The sequence below is a fragment of the Gymnogyps californianus genome, chromosome 6 (genome assembly GCF_018139145.2).
Source record: "Gymnogyps californianus isolate 813 chromosome 6, ASM1813914v2, whole genome shotgun sequence".
Classification (NCBI taxonomy): Eukaryota; Metazoa; Chordata; class Aves; order Accipitriformes; family Cathartidae; genus Gymnogyps; species Gymnogyps californianus.
The window spans coordinates 41,887,745-41,909,601 of NC_059476.1; the positions used below are offsets into that span (position 1 = coordinate 41,887,745).

The 21,857-nt window shown below is 50.1% G+C and overlaps 2 protein-coding genes and 1 non-coding gene across 5 annotated transcripts in view; all 3 read right to left on the reverse strand.

Moving 5' to 3' along the window:
- CHUK (component of inhibitor of nuclear factor kappa B kinase complex) overlaps nt 1–3,398 on the reverse strand; it is a 31,700-nt gene extending 28,302 nt beyond the window's left edge. The window contains exons 1-3 of the mRNA XM_050899210.1: nt 3,234–3,398; nt 3,050–3,144; nt 1,440–1,554 (exon numbers count right to left, since the gene is read on the reverse strand). Of these exons, the coding sequence (XP_050755167.1) occupies nt 1,440–1,554; nt 3,050–3,144; nt 3,234–3,398 (375 nt within the window). The remainder of the gene's footprint in view (nt 1–1,439; nt 1,555–3,049; nt 3,145–3,233) is intronic.
- A 35-nt stretch (nt 3,399–3,433) lies between these two features.
- Nucleotides 3,434–19,284, reverse strand: CWF19L1 (CWF19 like cell cycle control factor 1). 3 transcript variants are annotated; one of them, XM_050898809.1, is made up of 14 exons: nt 19,237–19,284; nt 19,029–19,113; nt 18,353–18,431; nt 15,985–16,086; nt 14,972–15,186; nt 12,878–12,996; nt 12,076–12,160; nt 11,065–11,205; nt 8,684–8,795; nt 6,959–7,020; nt 5,780–5,989; nt 4,857–4,976; nt 3,781–3,878; nt 3,434–3,677 (listed from the first exon to the last, which is right to left on the reverse strand). In XM_050898809.1, exons 1-14 carry the CDS (start codon nt 19,257–19,259, stop codon nt 3,533–3,535), a joined length of 1,596 nt encoding a protein of 531 aa, XP_050754766.1. In that variant the 5' UTR covers nt 19,260–19,284; the 3' UTR covers nt 3,434–3,532. The 3 variants fall into 3 exon arrangements, with proteins under 3 accessions (XP_050754766.1, XP_050754765.1, XP_050754768.1); XM_050898808.1 differs by having other exon boundaries at nt 6,941–7,020; XM_050898811.1 differs by lacking the exon at nt 4,857–4,976 and having other exon boundaries at nt 6,941–7,020.
- LOC127018105 (small nucleolar RNA SNORA12) lies at nt 5,150–5,289 on the reverse strand. Its single transcript, XR_007766713.1, has one exon. It is a non-coding gene; the product is annotated as a small nucleolar RNA SNORA12 (small nucleolar RNA).
- Nucleotides 19,285–21,857: the final 2,573 nt, after the last annotated feature.

A 21,857-nucleotide genomic window follows, 5' to 3' on the forward strand; every position in this document is an offset into this window, starting at 1 on the left:
CTGGGTAGATGTGCTGAACAACAAAGGAGGAGAGGGGCAAAGTCAGAAATCAAGCTCAGAGCCCACAACACTATCCTGAAAGAGCACAAGCATAAAAATGTGCGTGGCCCGTAGACAGAAGCAGGTGCTTTTCCAGGCTTTATGGAAGATTGCAGATGTGCAATGAGAAATTAATAGTGGTGCAAAACAGAAATGATGCCAAGTGAGTGTAAGAGAAAGATTTATAGAAGAGCAGGATCAGAAATTTAAAAAAAATGCATCTTTTTTTTTTTTTTCTTTAAGGAACAAAGCATTACATGCAATCAAATGAAATGAAGCATGTTACTTCCTAAATTGTCCCAGCATCTATGCAACATCTAAGGATTCATTAGAAATTAAATGATCAAATACTGCATTGTAAGTAGAGCTAATGTAACCTCAGATTTCTTGGCCAGGGTCTCCAATTTACCTTCCAGCAGTCTCAAAACTTTTACTGCAAAAATACAACATCCAGGCATCATGGAGAACGTGGTCAGCTACGTGAGTTTGCAACATCCAAATGCTATTATCATATATACCCACTTCCTTTCATTGACAACCTTAAAATTGTCTATTAAAACTGTCCCTACTGTTTTAAACAACTCAAAAACATAAAATGAGGCTCAGTAAGTTACCGATACACTAGCTGCTATAGCAGACATGCAGTTATTGCATTCGACATCTCCCCACGTTCCTCCAGTGCTATTTAACACCAGCAACAAAAGCAACAACAGAAAAACGAGCTTCCTAATCACTTAGATGAGGTGATTTCTAAGCAAACCTTAATCAACAGGGATTTGCTTCTTCACCCCTATACAAATGGCTGCTTCCCAAATCCAGCTGCAATGGAAAGGGAGCATAAACTCTTATCGGGCCATGCAGCTGCTGGCTGGGGAACTACTCAAAGGTTCCTTTACTCTTGGGTGTTGCTGCTTTGCAGAAGGGCAGTTCCCAGTTCAGCAGGAAACAGGAAAGTCTTTGAAGCCCTGCAGGCCCCAAACCAGTACCAAAAGGATCCTTCCCTGTGCCGAGAGCAATACAACACTGGATACACGTGAATCAAAACCAGACCAGACTCCAAACAGAGAGAGACACAGGGCAGCAAAGCCAAACACGCTGGGTGCGAGTATCTAGGCTACGGGAAGTTGTATTAACGCTAAAGTGGTCCCATGAAAGGACACACTGCTTCAGGATAAAAGAGCATCTGCCCTTGGATTGCTCTCTGTCCTCTAGTTTCAAAAACACAAGCCTCATTTCCCACGTGTGGGGTTTTTTTTCCACTTTACATTTACTTCCCCACACCTGTACCTAAAAAGAAAAGCGCAACAGAACATACATGCTTTCACAGACAAACCACAGTTACAGAAACAGCGTTAATGCCACTTATTTTGCTACATATTGCAAAGCAAAGCAGACATTACCTTCCGGAGGTCACCCCCTGAACAATATTCCATTGCCAGAAGAGGAACATTGTTAACCAGAAAGTTCATCTCCTCAGGAACTTCACAGGCTCTTACTACATTGGGATGGTTCAACCTAAGCACATGGAAAGCTGGATGAAAACTCCGACTCCTCTTTTGGAAGCATGAGACAACAGATTGTCAACCAACCATGTTTTGTGTTTCGGGTGCAATTTCTATTTCCCAAATGTATCCTTGCTGAGAAGCACACTCTTCAACTGGTACCTACCAGTATCCAAATGCATAAAATCCATACCTTGGGAATACACAAACCAGTGATGAGCAGAAATGACGTCTCAAAGTCAAGGCATGGGACTTTGATGATGGGGATCCGGGCTCAAGTTCTGGATTCCTGCACATTCCTGGCAAAGTCGTTACATATGCATCTCTGTTTCTGCACGTGGGGACAGTTTCCCCCGGGGCCCAAGGATTTAATAGGAATCCGTTAACACTTGTGTAACTGTACTAGGGAGGTAGAACCAGGCGGGTGAAATCCACGTACACAGGGGAGGATTAATTTCTGCAACTGAATTCAAACAGCTGCTTCCTGACTGTCTCTAATATACATTACTTTTGGGAATAAACGCATCCAGAAGGAAGCGAAGACAACAAATTACTTCTGCGTACACCTTCCAAAGCCTCTGGAAAGCCACCACAAGAGCAGCTGTAGCTGTGCGGCTCAGTGCTTGTATTCAGAAAACGAATACGCTGAAAACGCTACCAAGAACAGTGATCACCAAGCCCCGACTTACAAACTCAGGTTGCCTGCAAGCGGTTTCCTCCAACGTTAGTGCATACCGTGGGCAGGCGAGGGTGACAAGGCGGCAGAGGAGGAGCTCAGTACAGCTCTGTGCAGCTGGGGCACTGCAGGCCTTGGCGAGGACAAGTCGGAACAGAACCGAGCGGCGTCCCTGCTCCCACCAGTGGGACAGAGCATTTCAATGCTCCGGGATCTCTCTCAAGAAGGAGGAGGAATTCTCAGGACAAGGGAGCAACTGTACGAGACCCCCGACACCCAGAGCTACCGCTCGCATCCACGAGGACAAACCTGGTCAGCTCTGGTTCACAGGTGCCTCGGAGTGACATGCTGGAGAGAGGGATGGTGGGCAGCACTGACTATGTGGTTTCTCATGAGAAAGCGTTAGGAGGCATTATTCTGTACATGCGGGAGCGTGACAAGAAAAAAGCGATTCCTAGATCCGCGGTGACGAACGCACTCCACGGTATGGGAACGTGCGGGTGTTCTTGTATCGCCACGTTAAAACTCAACGCACCGTGTGGCGTGAGCTGGGGGAATTTAGGACGGACAAACAGCCCCGGCAGCACAAGAGCGAAGGGCGTTTGGACGTCGCTAGGTCCCCAGCCAAGGCATGAGGTAGTACACCAGAGCAGAAACGCCTGGACACCTCGGGATGACAGATCACCCAGCGCAGAGCCGCCGGGCAGACCCTCAGCCCGGCTGGTTCAGGCGCTGGGCTGTCCCCCCGCTCCCCGGCCCCTCAGCCCGGCTGGTTCAAGGCCGCTGGGCCCCGGCTGCCCGGGCCGGGCCGCGCCGCCCCGTCCGCACTCACTTCTTCATGATGTCGATCTCATGGCACCAGCGGTCCTTGTTCTTGACGCTGAGCTCCAGCCGGCAGGACTTGATGGCCACCCGGGCGCCCGAGTCCTGCGGGACACAGCGCCGTCAGCCGCTCCCCGGCCCGGCCCGGCCCGGCCCTCCCCGCCGCCGCCCGGCCCCGCTCCGCGCCGCCCCACCTGGTGCTGATAGAGGCAGACGTTACCGAAGCCGCCGGTTCCCAGGCGGTCACGCATCTCCCAAGGCCCGCAGCCGCCCGCCGGCTGCCCCCGCAGCGCCACCCCGCCGGGAGCCCGCTCCGCGCCGCCGCCGCCGCCGGGCCCGGGGGGCGCGCCCCGCTCCATCGCGCCGCAGCCACTCGGCGCCACCGGCACTCCGCCTTTATTGCCGCGTCACCGCGCCCGCGCCCGCCCGCCCGCCAATAGCCGCGCGTCCGCCGCCGCCTCCGTCAGCGTCGCCGCCGCCGTCAGCGCCGCCGTCAGGCCCGGAGGGCGAAGTCGAAGGGCTGGAAGTCGCGGCGGAAAGCGCGGGCCTGCGCCGCTTCCTCCGCCCGCTCCGCCGCGCACCGCCGCCAGTCGGCCCGCTGCGGCAGCGCCAGCAACGCCTCGCTCGCCAGCACCTCCCTGCAAGCACAGCCGGCGTCACCCGCCGACGTCACGCGCCGGGCGTAGCGTCAGCCGGGGGGGGGGGGGAGGGGGGGGGGGGCCGGGGGAAGGCGGCACCCACCTGCCGAAGTGTAGCGGGAAGCGGCCGCGGATGCGGTGGAAGAGCTTCTCCCCCGTGTCCAGCTCCACGTAGAAGTAGGGCGTCCCCGGCTGCGCCACCTGCGGGGAGGAGGAGGAGGAGGAGGGGGGGGGGAGAGGAGAGGGGGGCCCCGCTGCCGAGCCCCGCACCCCCAGCAACGCCGCGGCCTCCCGCCAGCGAAGAGCACCTGGTTTGGAAAAGAGCAGACGCTTCCCCAAGCAGAGAGGCCTGCCTTTCGGGAGGAATACTCGGCAAAACAAACCAACCGACCCAGAGACGCCAAACTGCGTCAGTGGCTGACGTCAAACCGTCACTTCCAAGGGACGATGAAGTGATGGGTCGCTTTTTCGCTGGGGTCATCAGCTGATGACGCGTACAGGGCACTACTATAACACACGTTGTGGTTTGATGCTGCCGTGACCACTACAGAGCCGTTAAATGAGAGAACCGGGCAGTTCTCATCATTCTCAACCTGAGCTAGGTCATCCCGTACTAATACGGCGCGTGTTTAGAGGAAGAAAAGCACGTGAAGAGACTACGTTCACGTTTCTCGGCTGAGAAACCGGCCTCTACGCTTGCCAACGTGTGTATCAATAGCTGTAATGGCTTCGAAAGAGAGAGGCATGCACACGTGCTATTTCGGGCTCCTGCTGCAGATCAGGTGTCCCTGTGACCACTGAGCACAAAGGAAAAAAACCCCTCTGTCACTACTGACTCATTTCTCTGATGTAATAGGAAGATTTCTTTCAAATTCTTATCCAAGGGAACCCAAAGCTACCCGATGTGCAGCAGCACTGAAAGAGGGTTAGTGTTCGGTATGAGAAGGAATGAATTCAGCAAGCCCTACTCATAACTGGAATAATTTTCAGATAAGCGACGCATCTGTCGTTCACGGGAACTTTGCCCGGAGCAGAATACACCTGGCACATCTCCAAAGCAACTCTACAACAGTCTGCCTCCAACGGCTTAACCCTGCCGCACAAAGGGACCTCGGAGGGAAACAGCCGCCAGGACGGGACAGGGGGAGAGTAAGTAAGAGGTGAAATCTTGTCTCATACTTGCGTGATATCTGAGTGCTCTGGGATTTCTAATAATTCAATCTGTTGTTCCTGGGCCTGTGCAATAAAGGACTCTTTAATGTCTTCGGAAGTACAGTGGTCCAACGGGACAGGAATCACCTGGAGAGGGAGGACAACATTTCCGTAAAAAGAAGAAAAAGACAAAACAAACCACTTGCAGAAAGCAATCAGTCCATCACTGGAGCTGGTATGCTCCTCAGTACCGCTCAGCATCATCAAACAAGACAGGTGAGCACCCATCTGTACAGGCTTAAACTTACGAGATTTTTTTTTTCTGTAGGAGCAGAACAAAAAGCTGAAAACTAAAAGCTTGAAAGTTCTCAGCACAGCCTTCCCCTTTCTGATCTCTGTGGTAGTTTAAGGCCGCTCTGATACAGTTACAGATCCGCCAAACACAGAAACCACCACAATAAACCCCTAAATGATTGACACACAAGGACCAAACAAAAAACAACAACAAAAAAAAAAAATCAAAGGGCCGGTACTGGTAGATGATGACCAGAGTTCTGCGTATATCTTTAGATTTTCAGCCTACTTCAGTGACAAATGCGAGCACTGCAGTTCGTGTGCCAGTGTGAGCCGATTAGAGTCAGAGCGAGGTCTTGCAACTTATCTGAAAACCTGGTGGGCTTTTTAATCAGTTCCATGCAGGGAAAAGTTTTCCTCACCCACTCAACACAACCAGCATTGTGCTGCTGTAACTGGAAGAATTAAAGGACTGTGGCAGAATCAGCACACCGGTTTTATTTTTGCTCTGGCTCTATCTGTGGGTAGGACGACCTCTCTCCACACTCTGGGAAGGCACAGAATAAAGAGGGAAATTTGAAGGTGAGCTTTCTCTTTCAATTCATTTGCAGATAAGTGTAAGTTTATATTCTCCCAGGGTGACGCTAAAACCATACCTGTAACTGCAGATGCTGACTCCTATAGTTTCTTTCAAATAGGACATATCTCTTTCCCTTGCTTCTGAAAAATTCCTTTAGGGCAGACTTGTACTTGGTCACTTCTTCCACCACCTCTGAAGACAAGTCAACCACTGACTGATAGTGCCCAATAGGCAAAATCAAGACGTGATCAGGTAATAAGCCACCTTTGGCCAGGGCAAGATAGCACTAGAGTGAAACAATACACACCAGTTACTCACTGCAAGCAACACTTACTTACCGTGCTGTGGAAGTTTACTCTCTGACTGCATTCTGAGTATCCCCCAGCCTAGCGATTTTGCCTCAGGAACCGGAAAGTATTCTCCTCTACGTCATTTATTAGGGATTGTTTATTAGCAATTTATTAATTACTAGAGGAATGAGAGAGGGACTGCTAAAGGACCCCCCCCAAAAAAAACCAAACCAAACCAAAACACCAAAATCTTTTGAAGGCCAGAGAATGCCTTGTCTGCAGGAAAGCAGCTGAGTGAACTTCACCACTGTGGCTAGAATTTCTTACTATCACAAGGAAATCCACTTGAAAATTATTAACAGCTTTTAAAATAAGCCCGTAGACAAACCTGTCCCTGTAGCAGCTTGAAGTGGATTATGCTATACAGGAGCAATAACTTTAAGCAAAGTGAATATACCAATGATTGAATTAATCTCCAAGATGTACTTCAAGATGTTGACTTTAAAGCTATCTTATCTTCCGTTTAGTCTATATATAACAAAACTGGAACCAATCATCCCAGGGAGAGCTGGCATAACTCCAGACAGTGCATCCTGCTGCCAAAGCAGGTCCCAGTTTACGCTGAGTTCACGCTGGAAAAGTTCTGCCAGATGGTAACATAAGCAAACCGTGAGGGCTGGCACAGCAAAAAGTGTTCTGGCACCATAATCCAGCTCTGCTGCCGGAGCAAAACTGCACCATGCTTCATTTTTTAAAAGACTTTATCTATATACTTATGTCTTTTGTAGGGGAGATGCGAAGAAACTGAAAACAAAGCCAAGAGTCAGCTTCAAATAACGTTTGTTTGGGTTTTTTTAAGATTTAAAATTGGAGATTGATATTTTATATTGCCGTGTCTTAGCACGATTCTGCCGTCATGTAGCAAAGAACGTGCTGCAGGTACTTACATGTGTGCCAATACTCACAACCAAGTGCTTCTCAACTTCTGGGCTGGCGAGGCAGAACCAGCAGGGCCCCATGGGCTGTGCTTTATTGGGAGAGGGAAGAGAAAAAAAGTGTTAACACAAGGCTTATTTGTCAGAACAAGGAACAGAACAAGATCTGGAAGAGCTGTTATTTTCCAGCCACCCTTCCCAGTTGATAGAGCGCTGGAGATGCCAGAAGGACACAGCTCTGGGAAGCAGATCTGGTCAGAGAACTGGTGCCTCTGGGAAATTCCAGCAGGAGAGGAGGTGGCGGCAGTCACACCCTTGCCGACCGCCATTCTCATCGACTGCTCTAATTTAATGGAAGAGCACTAATTCCAGGAATTTAGTGGCTACAGCTCACTAATAAGAAAGCACCAGTGGATTTAAACAAACAAATCAAAATGAGGTAAAATTACTGCATAGGTACAGACAAGGACAGACGCTGTCAAACACACTTGTCGGTTCTGGCCTATCCATCACACTTAAAACACCTGGATTCACACCCAAATTGCGATACCTGAGCTGACCTTTAATGTAAGTTGATGGCATTGATAAGCTAGGCCTCTCCTTAGGGTCAAACGCTATCTTCACATCCTCTGCCAGTTGCATACAAGAATAGACAAACAGCTTTGCGAATGCAATAAACACGACAGGGCTCTCCCAAGAACTGCAGGAAACCGAACGTCCAATTCTGGGCTTCATTTCTGAGCAACACAGCATAACGAGGCTCTCTTCTCATGACATGAAACTCCAGAAGACTTCGGAAGTTATATGAATATGCACAATGGCACACTATGTCCTACAGAAGTGATGGGGGAAAACAAGAAAACCCACGCACATTCTTTAATCAAAACCGACTGCCATTACAGCCAGTTGCAGGCACGTATAGAGCAACGGCACTGCGCTCGTTTTAGCAGAAAGTAATTTAGCCCGTAGAACTGTTATGTGCAAGGACTATGCAAAGGGTTTGGAAAGCTAATAAATAAAAACTGAACAACTTAGTCTCGCATAACAAAGGCAACCAGACTTATCTACCAGAGGCATTTTTGAAGAATGTCTTCTTACCCACTGGGAGTGGGAATAGCTTTCACAGAAACAAAAGGGGAGGCCGACACCTACATTTGCATTTTAAGCCCAAATTTCTTCATACCCAAGACCAACATTTCTAAAGATACGTGCTTGCAATAACACTGTCACTGAGAAGTCGTGATCCTTAAAGATTTCATTTAAATTTCTTCAAGTCAGACAAACTCTAATGAGACAGAAATACAGAGATAACAGAAGGGCTTCCTCCCTTTCCAGTTCATTAATACTTTGTGAACTCACAGCACAGAACAACTGCGGTGGTGTGTCAAGAACTCATCAGCACTGTGATCCAGTCTCTTGCAGTCCCTCTGAATGGAAACACGCTGCTTTGTGAAAACTGCCTGTTGTCATGTTCAGAGGCCAGTCTGGTTCAGAGGGTAAATGGCATCAGCCCAACCGCAACCACCACAGATCCAACTAGCTTTTAAACTACGCTTCTGACTTTTCTTTCACCTATTGTCAGGTTTGTAGGAAACAAAGGACCCTTCATTCCTCCGTATTCTCACAGCATCGAGTACAGTGACAGAGCATGTTGGCAAGCTGACGTATACAGCTCAACAGCTTGAGAAAAATGAAGAGTGAGATGGTCCAATGCCTCAAGGGAAGAGCTCAGGAAAAAAGTATCCGCATACTTACGGGGTTTTTTGGCTTGCTTAGGTTGGGAGTTCCCTCTCTCTTTCCCATCTGAGGGACGTTTCTTTCCCTGATGCTTGTTCAAATCAAAGAAAAACTGACAAGCTGGTTCTTCCTGTTTAGAAAACAAAAACCGAAGCCCATTATAACTGCCTCACAGAGAGTCACAGTACGTACAAGAATTTGCTTTTTCCTGAAGAGGTAACCACCTTCGAAAAGCATCAATAGCGAAAGCATCAATATCCTGGAACAGAATGAATTGAGCTCTCCCAGTAACACAGCAGCCTCAGCCAGGGAAAAAATGCTGGGAGAGCTGCCCCAAATTGCTACGTTCTCCTATTTTGCCTTATGCTGAACATTCAGAATTGCTTGACTTTACGGATTATTCAAATCTCTCCTTCACTTGACAGCCAGTGCCCAAAGAATGTCTTTATTTCTCAGAGATGTTAACCTCTCAACAGACTCACACAGAGGCTGAAACCATTTGACTGAGTTGTCATGTACGGCAAAATGCCATTAGAAGGCTTTAAGGCTGCAGAGGAAATTACTTGGGAAGAGGACGGCAAAGAGCAGCGCTGCTCACGCCAGCTTAGCTTGGCTCCCACACGGGAGCACAACTGCAGTCTAAAATACAACCCACGCTGGCAAAACTGGCATGTGAGCGGAAGCACTTTTCCCAGTAAACTTCCCAAGCTTTCGTGCCTGTCTTCAATTGGATATTGAAGCTCAAAGGTACAAGAATTTTTGCTTCCATCAAGTTATTGACCGTTTGGTCTATTTAAAGCCTTACTGCCAGGGGTTGAACACCACGGCAAATCTCAGCGGGGAGGTTGTCACAGCTAAAGGGATCAGGAGGTGTCTGCCACCCTCGTGCCCACCCACGCTGTCGGCTGGAAGGAGCCAGCCCTTCGCTCTGGATACATGCTCCGGGGAGAAAGGCTGGAGAGCAGTGCTTGCACTTCCTACCTGACACACTCTTCCAGCAAAGCCAAAGTCAAGCCTGACTTCAGACTGAGTATTTTTCACCCCCTGCCAATGATTTCCCAAATTTGGTTTCTCTACATTACATTAAGATATACAGGCATAGCTATTCACATGTCCGCATTATCCCACAATGCTTAGAGGGCAAAACATGCTCTGCACAGGGAAATAACCCGAGTCTCTACACCGATGAACACAATCCACTCGTCTAATGATCAAATTACGAAGTTAGCAATTTCAAATCTTCTGACACCAACAGCTGAGTGTTCAGGCCCCAGGAAGGAACCCTTCTGCCCTCAGGTGGCAAGCAATCGATATTTAACGGAGCACAAAGGTGGTAAATTAGGACACTTGAGAAAAAAAAAAAAACCACAGTGCCCAACACCTAGCTCACCAGCATTGAGGGATATAGTGGAAATGCAACATCAAAAGAAGTAGCACCTGAATAGCCAGTAGTCTAAGGCAGAAAACTGGGTGCCAGCCGCAAAGGACTAATTTGTAGTTTACAAGCTTAGAAAGAATAAGACCACGTGCCCATAGGGAGCAGTCCTGACAAGCAAGCAGATCTAACTACAGCATCACCATGCAGACCTGCAGGAAGAATCATAGAATGGTTTGGGTTCGAAGGGACCTTTAAAGGTCATTCAGTCCAACCCCCCCTGGAATGAGCAGGGACATCTCCAACTCAATCAGGTTGCTCAGAGCCCCGTCCAACCTGACCTTGAATGTTTCCAGGGATGGGGCATCTACCACCTCTCTGGGCAACCTGTGCCAGTGTTTCACCACCCTCATCGTAAAAAATTTCTTCCTTTTTATCTAGTCTGAATCTCCCCTCTTTTGGTTTAAAACCATCACCCCTTGTCCTATTGCTACAGGCCCTACTAAAAAGTCTGTCCCCCATCTTTATTATAAGCCCCCTTTAAGTGTTGAAAGGCCGCAATACGGTCCCCCCGGAGCCTTCTCTTCTCCAGGCTGAACAACCCCAACTCTCTCAGCCTTTCCTCATAGGAGAGGTGTTCCGTCCCTCTGATGATTTTTGTGGCCCTCCTGTGGACCTGCTCTAACAGGTCCATGTCTTTCCTGTGCTGGGGACCCCAGAGCTGGATGCAGTACTCCCAGTGGGGTCTCACCAGAGCGGAGTAGAGGGGCAGAATTACTTCCCTCAACCTGCTGGCCACACTGCTTTTGATGCAGCCCAGGATACGGTTGGCTTAAGAAGGGGCAAACTGTAACAAACTCCCATGCACTGCATCTATACAATTTGGTTGATGCAAATAGTTTACACAGAACCCTGAAGTGTTTTGGACAGAAATATTCCAAGGTTAAAGCCAAACACTGTTCTAAGCTCCCTGAACACAGAGTGTGAAGCCAGAGCGCACGCATGGGGGAGAAGGCAGCAGTACCTCCGCACAGAGGGGTGCTTTGGTCTTCTGAGCCTCCTTCCGCGATTTTCGGTATGGATTTTCCGTGACGTCCTGTGGCTGTTTCACTAGCTCTGCGGGGTCCATCAAGCTCATCGGCACGATGCTGAAGGCGTAGAGATACTAGAACAAAAACAGACAGCTCAAATGCAAGAAGCTTTTGCCGTGACTGCAACTCTGAAGAGGTCAGCTGTGAACTAAGCCACCCTGAAACGGTAACACACAACTTAGCACTGCCAGAACTCAGTGAATCAGTGTTTAAGCTAAGGCAGGACATGAAAAACACACTCCCTGTGCCAGTCTCCCACCCAGTGCAACCAAGAATTTATGGAGTGCTTCCAAGTAGCTCACTCCTTCCACTTTAAGGAAGGATCTTTTTGAAAAGCAGCAATGTATCCTACTTGAAAAAGAAACAAACTTTGATCCTTGCCTGTTTCCAGGCCTTCTTTCTGTCCAGAACTCCTGGACCTTTTTTTGTTACCAGGCCTGGTTCCTCTGCCTTCTTAACCACTAGCAACCTGTCCTTCTATACCAATATTCTGTAACTTTCTTAAGGGGAAAAGAGAAACAGGTTAAAAAAACAACCAAAACAGCCCCTTCACATCCCAGAAGTTAGTTATTGTCAGTGATTTGTAAGGGCTCCTTTGGAATTTCACTTCCTTCTTAAAGCGGGCCACGCGAACAGAAAATACGTAAAGCAGCTGGGGAAGAGGAAGAAATGGCAGCTTTCTAACCACTTGCCTCTGCAGCTGTCTTCACAGCTACATGCCATGCGACCGGGCAGAGAAGAACAGTGGTGCCTCAGAACACATCTTGCAGCCCTCACCCTTCTGACGTAATGGGCAAATGGTATCTATTACTCAAGTGAGACAGATCCCTCCACTTCAGTCAAGCTTTTAAGTGATCGCCGCTGCCCTCTAGCTAGCCAAAGCTGGGCTTACTGTCCTATTACTTGTAATTGAGAAAAGAAGAAAGATTCAAGAGTGTCAGTACCTTTTTCTTGCTTGTATTGCCAACATCAGCGAGTGCAATAAACCTGCTCACGTGCTGTGGGGTCTCCTGTAGCACTGTGTGATTTCTGTAAGGAAGCAGAACATGACTGTACTGGCATATACAATATAGAACAGGACAGCGGGAAAACCACATATCCTCCGTGAAACTATTCAGATGGCACGTCAGCCACATACCGTCTTTGGCCAAGAACAAGGAGGCTTGAGGACAGACAGACTCATGAGATCTAAGAGCAAAACAGCTGCACAGACCAAAATGACATCTCACTGCAGTCCAAACAGAGAGATGAGAGGACAATTCACTAGTCTGAAAACAGCTACACCTTTAAAGTGTTTCCTGTGGAAAGGATATTAATCTTACCCAACATTAACAAAACAGCCTTAGTTTTATTCGTAGGTTGTTCTGACACCTACCTTATGTCACTAGTCACATTTTATATACAAAGTTATGACCGGAGACACCAGTCTCTTCACCACACAAGAGCTTTTCCACGATACATTTTCAGAGATACATCCCCAAATTAGGCTGAACACTGTTGAAATGCGACTAGGGGCAACTAACTTGGCATCAGATTCACAGCAATGTACTCGGACAAGTACTGTCAGCTATGGCACAGTTTTCAAGGCAGCATGAATTATGGTAATAAGATGCATCTGAGAAACAGTCTTGACCCTGTGTTGAGGCTGGATGACTTCATAAAATTATTTTAAAGTTGTCCTCCTGCGTTCTTTAAAAATTGAACTCTTATTAGAAAATAAATGAGATTTCACATGGTCTTACAAACCTGTAAGGAAGTCTTTCATAATAGGCCTTCTCCAGGGCAGCAAAGTGGTACCTTGGTTTGAGACTTGCAGCGAGATCAGATACCAACTTGGAGCCACATTTCTTGGTATCTATTTCTCCCTACAAAATACAAACCAAGTTTTATCTAAAAAAACCTGTCGGATTGCAGTGAAAAGAAACAGTTTTATACAGAACTGCATGCCGGAAATGTAGAGACTGACTATAGTGGTCACCATTCCCTGGAAGTGGAAAAAAAAGTCAAAAGGGCTTGATCTCTTATCGCCAACCAGAGCCTACTCATTTATTCCATTCCGTATACACAGGGTTTGCATCCACTCGTTTCATCAATCCAAGTTTGTCGTATTTTCCTTCTCTTGGTCTTATGAAGCCAGGGCAGCACAGAGTGAATCTGGCAAACACCAACAGATGTCAGAATCATTAAGGCAAGTTTTGACCACATGCCCAGAGCGCCAAAGCTTTAGTGCAGGAGTCAAGCGAATAGGAAAGCTCTGAGGTTTCCTTAGGAAGCAAAATTTTATCGCAGTCCCATCCCTGAGAAGTCAGAGCAAAACAAAACAGAATCAAAGAGCAGACTTCTAACTGTTTCCTTGGGTGAAGGCTCTTGTGCTGTCTTTTCCCCATTAGCCTTAGACTGAGAAGTGAAGTAGGGAAGGAAAAGGGCAGGGGAAGAGAAAAGTTCAGAAGTAGCCTACGTCTGTTATCTTTGGTAAAAGCACGGGGACTGAGACTCTGGCCTTGCAGGCTTCTGTCACAGCCCTTCATTGCGGGACAGGCACTAACCCACTCTCAAGGAAGCAGTTTTCCTCTCTGTGCTCCCTTCCTGCTGCCCTCACAGCGGGCATGGCAGAGGGGAGCCCAGCAGCGTCTGCACTGAGGGCTGGCTGCTTCCAGCCCCACTGAAAACAGCCAGAGCTACGAAGCATCGCAGGAAAAGGAAACCCACGGACTTCTCCAGGGAGTCAATTCTCATCCGTGCCATTTAACTCCTCACACCGCTTTTGCCGAAAGAGAAACTTCAGGTGACAAAGAGCAAGAGACCTAATTGTTCATTCCTCAAACTTCCTGCTTTATTTGAGTGACAAGATTTCAGGGTCTCAGTGCACAAGGGAATCTCCAAGACTTATTAATGAAATCCTCAGGTGATGAAGTACACACTCCAACAAGATGCATACTTGAATATAATCTCTATTAATATACTCCTCTGTTTATCCAAGTGAGTACATTCTCAGAAAATTCATGCCGAGGGAAGCCAAGTGTGGAATGATACACTGAACTACTACAGAGAATCCCTATGGGAATTTCGAGACCCGAGTTTTCTTTTTAAGCCAGAACATCCCTACAACTCGTTTCTCTTCAACTCCTAGTCTTAGTGGGGTTGGTTTTTTTTGGAGGGGAGATGAGGAAGGGTTCTTTATGCTATTAGACTGAGGATCGTATCTCTCTTTGGATGTCAGAAGATACTGAGAGGAAGCAAAAAATGTACTTTTGCCATGGTATGCGGCCTTGCACTCCAGGAAGGTTTCAGATCACCTGAACTTACGACTGGAAAAATCACTTCTGCTGAGGAACGTTAACAACAGAAAATTGGACGCAAACGAAACAACATCCTCAAAATCCAGACAGAGGAAGAACCAGACCATTTAGTACAGCTGACTGATACTTAAGGAAATAAACACCAAAACGCTTGAAAAGTTTGAAGGGGGGAGAAAGAACAACTTCATGTCAAACTGTATTGAAGATGCTTAGAGCGCAGCACTCCACATGAGAGACTAGCAGAATCGTTCCACAGCAACTGCAACCAACTGAATTCAGAGCAATATTTGTGATCAGACGAAAGCTCTTGATTCTGATTTTTCAGGCAGGGACAGATAAAACACCCTGAAGTTTCACAAATCCCCCTCCCCATTGGTCCTTCTTCTCTGAAGAACCAGAGCATCCACTGTCCTTTTTTTACTCTCAGCTTTCTCAAGCACTCAGAGATGGCCCAAGAGCCCAAATTACTACAGCAAGCAGAAAGGCAATCCTTTGTTAAATCCATCTGGAAACCCATGCCACCAGAAAACAGAACACTTACCGCACTGTTGGCAAAAGTCCCCACATCTCTGGGCCAGGGGGACGTCAGCAATATATCCACGCCTTTGAAGTCTGGGGTTGATAACAAAGATGTTTTTAATTCTGCCACATCCTTTGCGCTAAAACTGTAGGCAGGAGCTGGCTCGTCCTGGGACTCGGTACCACTCAGGTATGCGATCTGCAGTCCAGAAGTACCACTGTAAAGACCTCGACGGCCTGCATTAACACACAGGCACGCGCTTGAGATGTAGGCATTGCAAGTAATCTCTTAGTCGCATCACAGAGGACCAAATTCAGCAGTCCTGCCTTACTTCTCCTGAAACTATCCTTACAGGCAGCTCATTTTCTGTGCTCATAAACTGCAGTACAGGCACGTTTTAGCACAGTGGCTCAAACCCAACCCTGCCTACAGTGAAGCAGCTGTTCAGACAACCCCCAGTCTTCTCTCCTCACTGCTATCTTGCTTCCCAAAAAATCAATCCATATCAAAAGCTCGGTAGGAAGGCTGAGTGAAAAAAGCCAAGTGCAAGTGCCTTTACTTGTTACGTTTTTTGTCAGGTGGCGTTCTAGAAAGAAACTAGTTTTTCCTTTTAGCTTTGCGACAGCTTCGTTACCTTTCAAGATGACACTTCTTCCCTCTGCTACTCCAGTATAGCCCCAGAGCATAGCAAAATCATACTTCAAGTAGGAAACCTTCCCCATACAAAGACAGGCATGCTATGGGAATAAGATATTCTCAAAGAACAGGCTCTTTCAACCACTACTCCTTTTGGCTAGCAAGTTCAGTGTTAGAAAACAACAAAAAAAGCAGGGTTCTCTTTCACATTTTACGTAGCAGATTGTATCAGCCTTTCAACACAGAATTCAACTCCAGTCTGAATCCCAGAATAAGAAATGCCACCTTAAAATTTCCAGAAAAAGGAAGGGCTTTGAAGTGGGAAGATCAGAAAACATTCATGAAAGCACCACCGGGGCAAACGCACATCCCTTATCACAAACCACCTGCAGCCTTACCTAAATAAGTGATGTTCTCAGCTAATTCGCAGCCACTGACGTCCGGAAAATAGCTCACGGTCTCTTGGTCATTAGCACCAAGCACGTAGGTTGGAATTGGAGCTGGGGAAGAAAACCATATGCAGTCAGTCTGGTTTAATTCAAGTCCATTAGCACAAGTTCAGTCCACATTTACTAGGAATCACAGCAGGTCCCATCCGTTCCTACAGACCCCAACACCATTCCTTTGCAGTATGCCGAGGAGCAATAAGCACAGAACAAGCAACCTTCCTTCAAAATAAGTCCCCAAGCCTGCTGTTTCCACAGATGCATATAGCACCAGCAGAGAATAACCTCTGCTTTAACTACAACTCGCTCCACTGCCTACACAAGATCAGCTCCGAAATGATCCATAGCCCTAAAAACACGGGTCTTCCCTAGGGCAATGCTGAGTAAATACCAGAGCACAGGGACACCTGGTGATTCAGTTTAAGCTGATCTAAATTCGTATAGCTACCAAAAAACTGCAAACCATTGATGTTTTAGGGGAAAAGCTCGAGTTCATCAGCTCTTTGATTCACTTGGTAGAAGAACTTGCCGCATGACTTCACCTAGAACTGGTGGAAATAATAAAAAAAAAAAGCAATGGGAAGTGCCAGTTTTAATTTCTCTATGGCTAGGTGATCAATAAAAATTTATTTCTCCAAACAGCGCAAGTGAAATCTTTTCAAGCTATGAAAAGTTAGAAAAAGCAACGACCGACGTCAGAGACACCTCCTGTAGATTTCCTGGCAGACCAGTACACCAGTAAGCTGGTGAACAGTTCACCTGGTCAGCAGGTCCTAAGTTTTTCACTGAATAAAAACCAGCAACAGTTTCCTGTTTAAGAAGGGAGAGCAGCAGCAGTACAGCAGCTCTGCTACGGCTGTTGTTAGACTGTTGCTTGAAGTTCCAGCTCCCACAGTCAAAAGATACAGGAGATTGCTTTCAATTGCAGAGCAGAGTCTGAAAACTTTATGAATGGCTTAAAACCAAAATGAAGTGACACGAATCTTGTTTGTATCTACGTGCGTACAGGTGAGATTATAAACTACAGATTTTTTCAACAGTTCAAAGGGTAAAGACAATTCAAGTGAGGATGAGCAAAAATGCATCGGTCCAGGGAAGACTGCTGTTAACACCCACTCTTCTCCCTGTGCACACAGGAGAGCTTCCTTGGGGAGCGAAGTTAAACTTCACTCCAGTAACAATTCTCCTTATATTCTCATAGCAACAGGAACGCAAGGCAGCATGCCTCGCCATGGTAAGTCCTCAGCCACAAGCAGCGAACAGGACAATCTTCGTCCAGACGGCTCAAACAGACGCACAAACAAGCAGGGGATAACTGGGGAGTGACGTAGCAGCAGAGAGGAACCAGAAAGCAAGAGTCCCAGCTCCCTTCTGGCTTGCCTCACGCCAGGGGCGACAGCCAGAGTAGCACTGAAGAGGAAAGAGGAACACTTAAAATTTTCGTGAGGTAGCATCTCCCTTACAAGAGGGGTGTGGAAAGAGGCAGAGAAGTCCACGTAGGACTTTTCATATCCATGGCTGGATAGGGCTGCGGGGACCAAGGAGGAATAGGCAAACCCTGCTCCTTTGGAAAGCCTTATGATCTCCATGGCTGAAGAACAGAGACGCTCAGCCCACCAGCACCTCTGCTTTCCCCTTTCTCCTCAGGGCTGAATGCAGGGAGGGGAAGAACAGCACTGCTACACACTGCGGGGAGGTCTGTGGTGGAAGTGTGAAGGTGGGTGTGAACAGGGAATGACCGAAAATTTCTGCGAGAGAAGCACCAGGAGTGGCAGAAGAAGGGCTACGCACTGGCAGGCGTGCTGGGATCCCACAGCCTGCTGACCGAAGCACTGTAAGCATCTACGTACAGCTTCTCGGGCTACCCAGGTTGAGAAAACAAGGACCACCCCACACGGCAGCCTGCAGGCTCAAACTGTAAGGAGTTGATGGTAGGAAGAGAAGTGGAGCCATAAGACATCCAGGCAAGGAGAGAGAAGACCCTGACACCAATAAGCAGCATCCTGCGTCTCTCCCATGACTGCAAACAGTGCCGGCCAGATGACCCAGGCACAGGCCTTGACGCCCAAATCATGGGCAGGCCGCTTGGACACATGCATCTTTGTGCTCTTGAGTGCGAGAGCGTGACAGAAATGAGTTTTGTTTTAAAACAAACGCATCTTTCCCTCCTGTGTGGAGTTTTTCTACTTGAGTTTAACTGCTTTAACATTACACCGTTTAACTGTGACTTCTGAATTCAAAAGCACACCGCGATGAGACAGCGAAGTGGGTTGCGAAGCGGTGCAATCACCAGCACTCAGAGTGACGACGCCTTCCTTACCTTTCTTGGCCCCCGTGCGATACTCTGCCCATTCTGTCTCTGAAGTAGAGCCAAAAAAATTCCCAACACACAAAAGCATCTAAAAACATCAGATAAAGCGAGAGTTGCCATTTGACCAAAGATAACGACACACACAACTTTTTCGCCGATACGCCGTCTTGTCACAGCACTGTGGCATGCATCACTTCAACAGCATTTTGCTTGGGATGGTAAAGAGGTTCCTCTATGTTTATCTGCGTCTGGTATTAAATGCGTAGCAGCAACGTTAATGGGTTTAAACGTGACAGAGAGACAGACTCTCTGCCCGCAGGTCACGGCTCCTCCCAAGGCTGCGGTGCCGGACAGGGAGGGCTGAGGGGGTGCGAAGCCCCCCTCCACCGGCCCCTTCGCGCACCGAGCAGAAAGAGGAGGGTCACGGCTCCCGCCAGCAACACCGGCCCCAGCACCCCCAGCACATCCCCTCCACGCGAAACCCACCCAGGAACCTTTCCCGTGTCACCCCGGCCAGGCTCCTGCCCCGAGCCACCCCAACGCCCCTGCTCACCCGCAGGACGGGTACGGGAACCCCCACGCGGAACAGCCCCACTCACCCTCGCCCGGTGCCCCGCAGGGAGCGGAGCGGGGCACCCCGCACCCGGTCGTCCCCCCCCCCCGCGACCCCCCTCCGGAGCCTTACGTCGAAGCGGCCGCTCTTGCCCTGGATGGCCCGGACCCGCCCGAAGAGCGCTTCCAGCCGCCCCTCCACGTCGCCACACGCCAGCCTGCGGGACACGGCGCGTCAGCGGCCGCCACAGCACGGCACGGCCCCGCCGCGCCGCGCCTCTCCCCCGCGGCCGCCGCCCCGTCCCGCTCCGTCCCGTCCCGTCCCGTCCCGCCACACTCACACACGCAGCGGCGCAGCCGCCATCGCGGAGCTCCTCAGTTCGGCGAGGCGCCGCCGCTCCCCGAACCTCCCGCCACTTCCGGGTGCGCCGCCCGAAGCGCTCCGCCGCCGCTTCCGGGTGCGCCGCCCGAAGCCCTCCGCCGCCGCTTACCGGGGAGAACGGCGGTGTCCGGGCGGGAGCGGGCGGGCCGGGCGGGGAGCGCCTGTCACCGGCTGGCAGCCACGGAGGGGCTGAGGGAGCTAGCTGCCTGGCGTCCGTGCGGGGCCGGTCTCCGTTGCCTGGGGAAAGGTCCCAGCGGCGGGAGGGGTTCCCGAGGACGGGAGAAAGGCAAATGTCGCCCCTCTCTTCCGGAAGGGCGAGAAGGAGGGTCTGGGGAACCGCCGGCCGGCCGGGCCTCCCCGCCATCCCTGGGAAGGGGATGGAGCAGCCAACCCTGGAAACCATTTCCAGGCACATGAAGGACGGGAAGGTGATCAGGAGGCGTCTGCCAAGGGATTTGCCACGGGGAAGTCACGCTGCCCCGGTCTGACTGCCTTCTGCGGTGGGGTGACTGCCTGCACCCCCAGCCAGTTGGCAGGTGGTACAAAACTGGGAGGAGTAGCTGAGATGCCAGAGGGTCACGCTGCCATCCAGAGAGACCTCGACAGGCTGGAGAACTGGGCTGAGAGGAACCTCGGGAAGTTCAGCCGAGGGAAGTGCAAAGTCTTTCCCCTGGGGAAGAATTGCCCCAGGCACCAAGACAGGCTGGGGGCTGACCGGTTGGAAAGCAGCTCTGCAGAGAAGGACCTGGGGGTCCTGACTGATGACAAATTGGACGTGATATAAGATGAAATGAGAAAGATGGGGTTTCATCTTGACAGAGAATTTTTTTTTTTACAGTGAGAACAATCGTTCACTGGAACAACCTCCCCAGGGATGTGGTGGAGTCCCCATCACTGGAGGGTTTCAAGATGCGACCAGACAGGGTGCGAGATAGATAGTCTCATCCAGGCTCCCTTTCCCACAAGAGGCTGGACCAGATGATCTTTGGAGGTCCCTTCCAACCTAGGCTCCTCTATGATCTATGAGTCTATGAGCAGATGGAGTGGGTTGACCCCTGCTAACAGCCGAGCACCCACACAGCTGCTCACTCACTCCCCTCTTCCCCAGGACGGGTGGAAAATAGGAGGTGGTGAGATGGCTCGTGGATCAAGATAAAGACAGTTTAATAGCTGAAGGAAAAGCTGTGTGCACAAGGAATGCAAAATAAGGAATTTATTCACTGCTGCTCATCGGCAGGCTGATGTTAAGCCACTTTCTGGGAAGCAGGGCCTCAGCACACACAGCGTTTCCTTGGGAAGGCCAACGCCATCACCACAAATGTCCCCCTGTCCTCCTCCTTTTCTTCAGCTGGTGCTGGGGCGGGCTGGCTCTGACTGCCCGCTGGATGCTGTAAGGGGAGGCAGGAAGGTCCGCAGATCCACCCATGCTCCCCGGCCTGGAGAGGCCCCAGCCATGCAGCCCTTCCCTCCCAGGGTACGCAATGGCTCTGCCACCACGACTGGCCCTGGCACCCGGCACTGGACCTCTGACCAGTGCCTGGGCCAGCGCAGCCATTACACTCCCAGTGCTCTCCAGCATCCCCTGGGGAGAAGCGGCGGCGGTGGGTCCTGTGGGTGACAGGCGAGGAGCGAGCAGCCGCTGCTGCGGCCACCAAGGAGGAAGCAGCCTGAGCGGGGCAGTGCCCGGCAGAGCTCCCTAGCCTGGCCCCCACTCGTCACGCCCCACCTCTGCTCTGTCTGGACTAGCTAGCCAGTGAGTTGGTTAGGAATGATTTGAGCTCTCCCCGTGACGCAGCAGCCTCTGCCCGCCTGGATACACAGCCTCAACCAGGGAACGCACACGCAGACACGCACACGCATGCCCACGGACACAAGCACAGACATACATGCACACACGCACAGACACACATGCACACACGCACAGACACACAGAGACACACGCACAGGCACGTGCATACACAGACACGCACACACCCAGACATGCACACACACGCAGCCTCATGCAGACAGACACAAACACACAGAAACATACACCCCCCCAGTGCACACGCTGATGCACACACTGACACGCACACAGACACACAGAGACTCACACAGACACACACAGATGGACAGCCAGACAGACACCCGCGCACGCACCCATGCACACACAGATGCACAGGACTCATACACAGGACACTGGCATGGGTGGTCACACAGCCTGCCACGGCCCAGACGCTGCCGTCACCGTCGCACACCGGCACTGACAGCCATGTCCCCTCCTCCTCTGGAGCGGCCACAGCCAGGAGGTCACTTGTGCAGGCACACACACACACACGACACTCTCAGGGCTCACAAGCACACACACATTTCGGGATCCCCTGGGCACCGGTACTATGTTTGGGGGGGGTGTGCATGGGTCTCTGCGTGCGTGTGTAAAGGGTGTGTGGGTCTTATTGCAAGAGTGGGGGGTGGGTGGGTGCATGGGAGTGTCGGTGTACGTGTGTGCAGGCTGAATGGGTGTGTGAGGGGTGCGTGGGTCTGCGTGAATGCAGAGTTTATGGGACTCTGTGTATCGGCATGTCTGTGTGCGTGAGAGGG

What these genes read in the sequence shown, in the direction of transcription:
- CWF19L1 (XM_050898808.1), bottom strand. Translation starts at nt 19,259, where the DNA reads ATGGCGGCTGCGCCGCTGCGTGT. An exon ending in GGACTTTTGCCAACAGTGCG is followed by an intron (nt 12,997 to 14,971) that starts GTAAGTGTTCTG and finishes TGTATTTTGTAG; the next exon opens with GGAGAAATAGATACCAAGAA. An exon ending in TATGAAAGACTTCCTTACAG is followed by an intron (nt 12,161 to 12,877) that starts GTTTGTAAGACC and finishes GCTTCCTTACAG; the next exon opens with AAATCACACAGTGCTACAGG.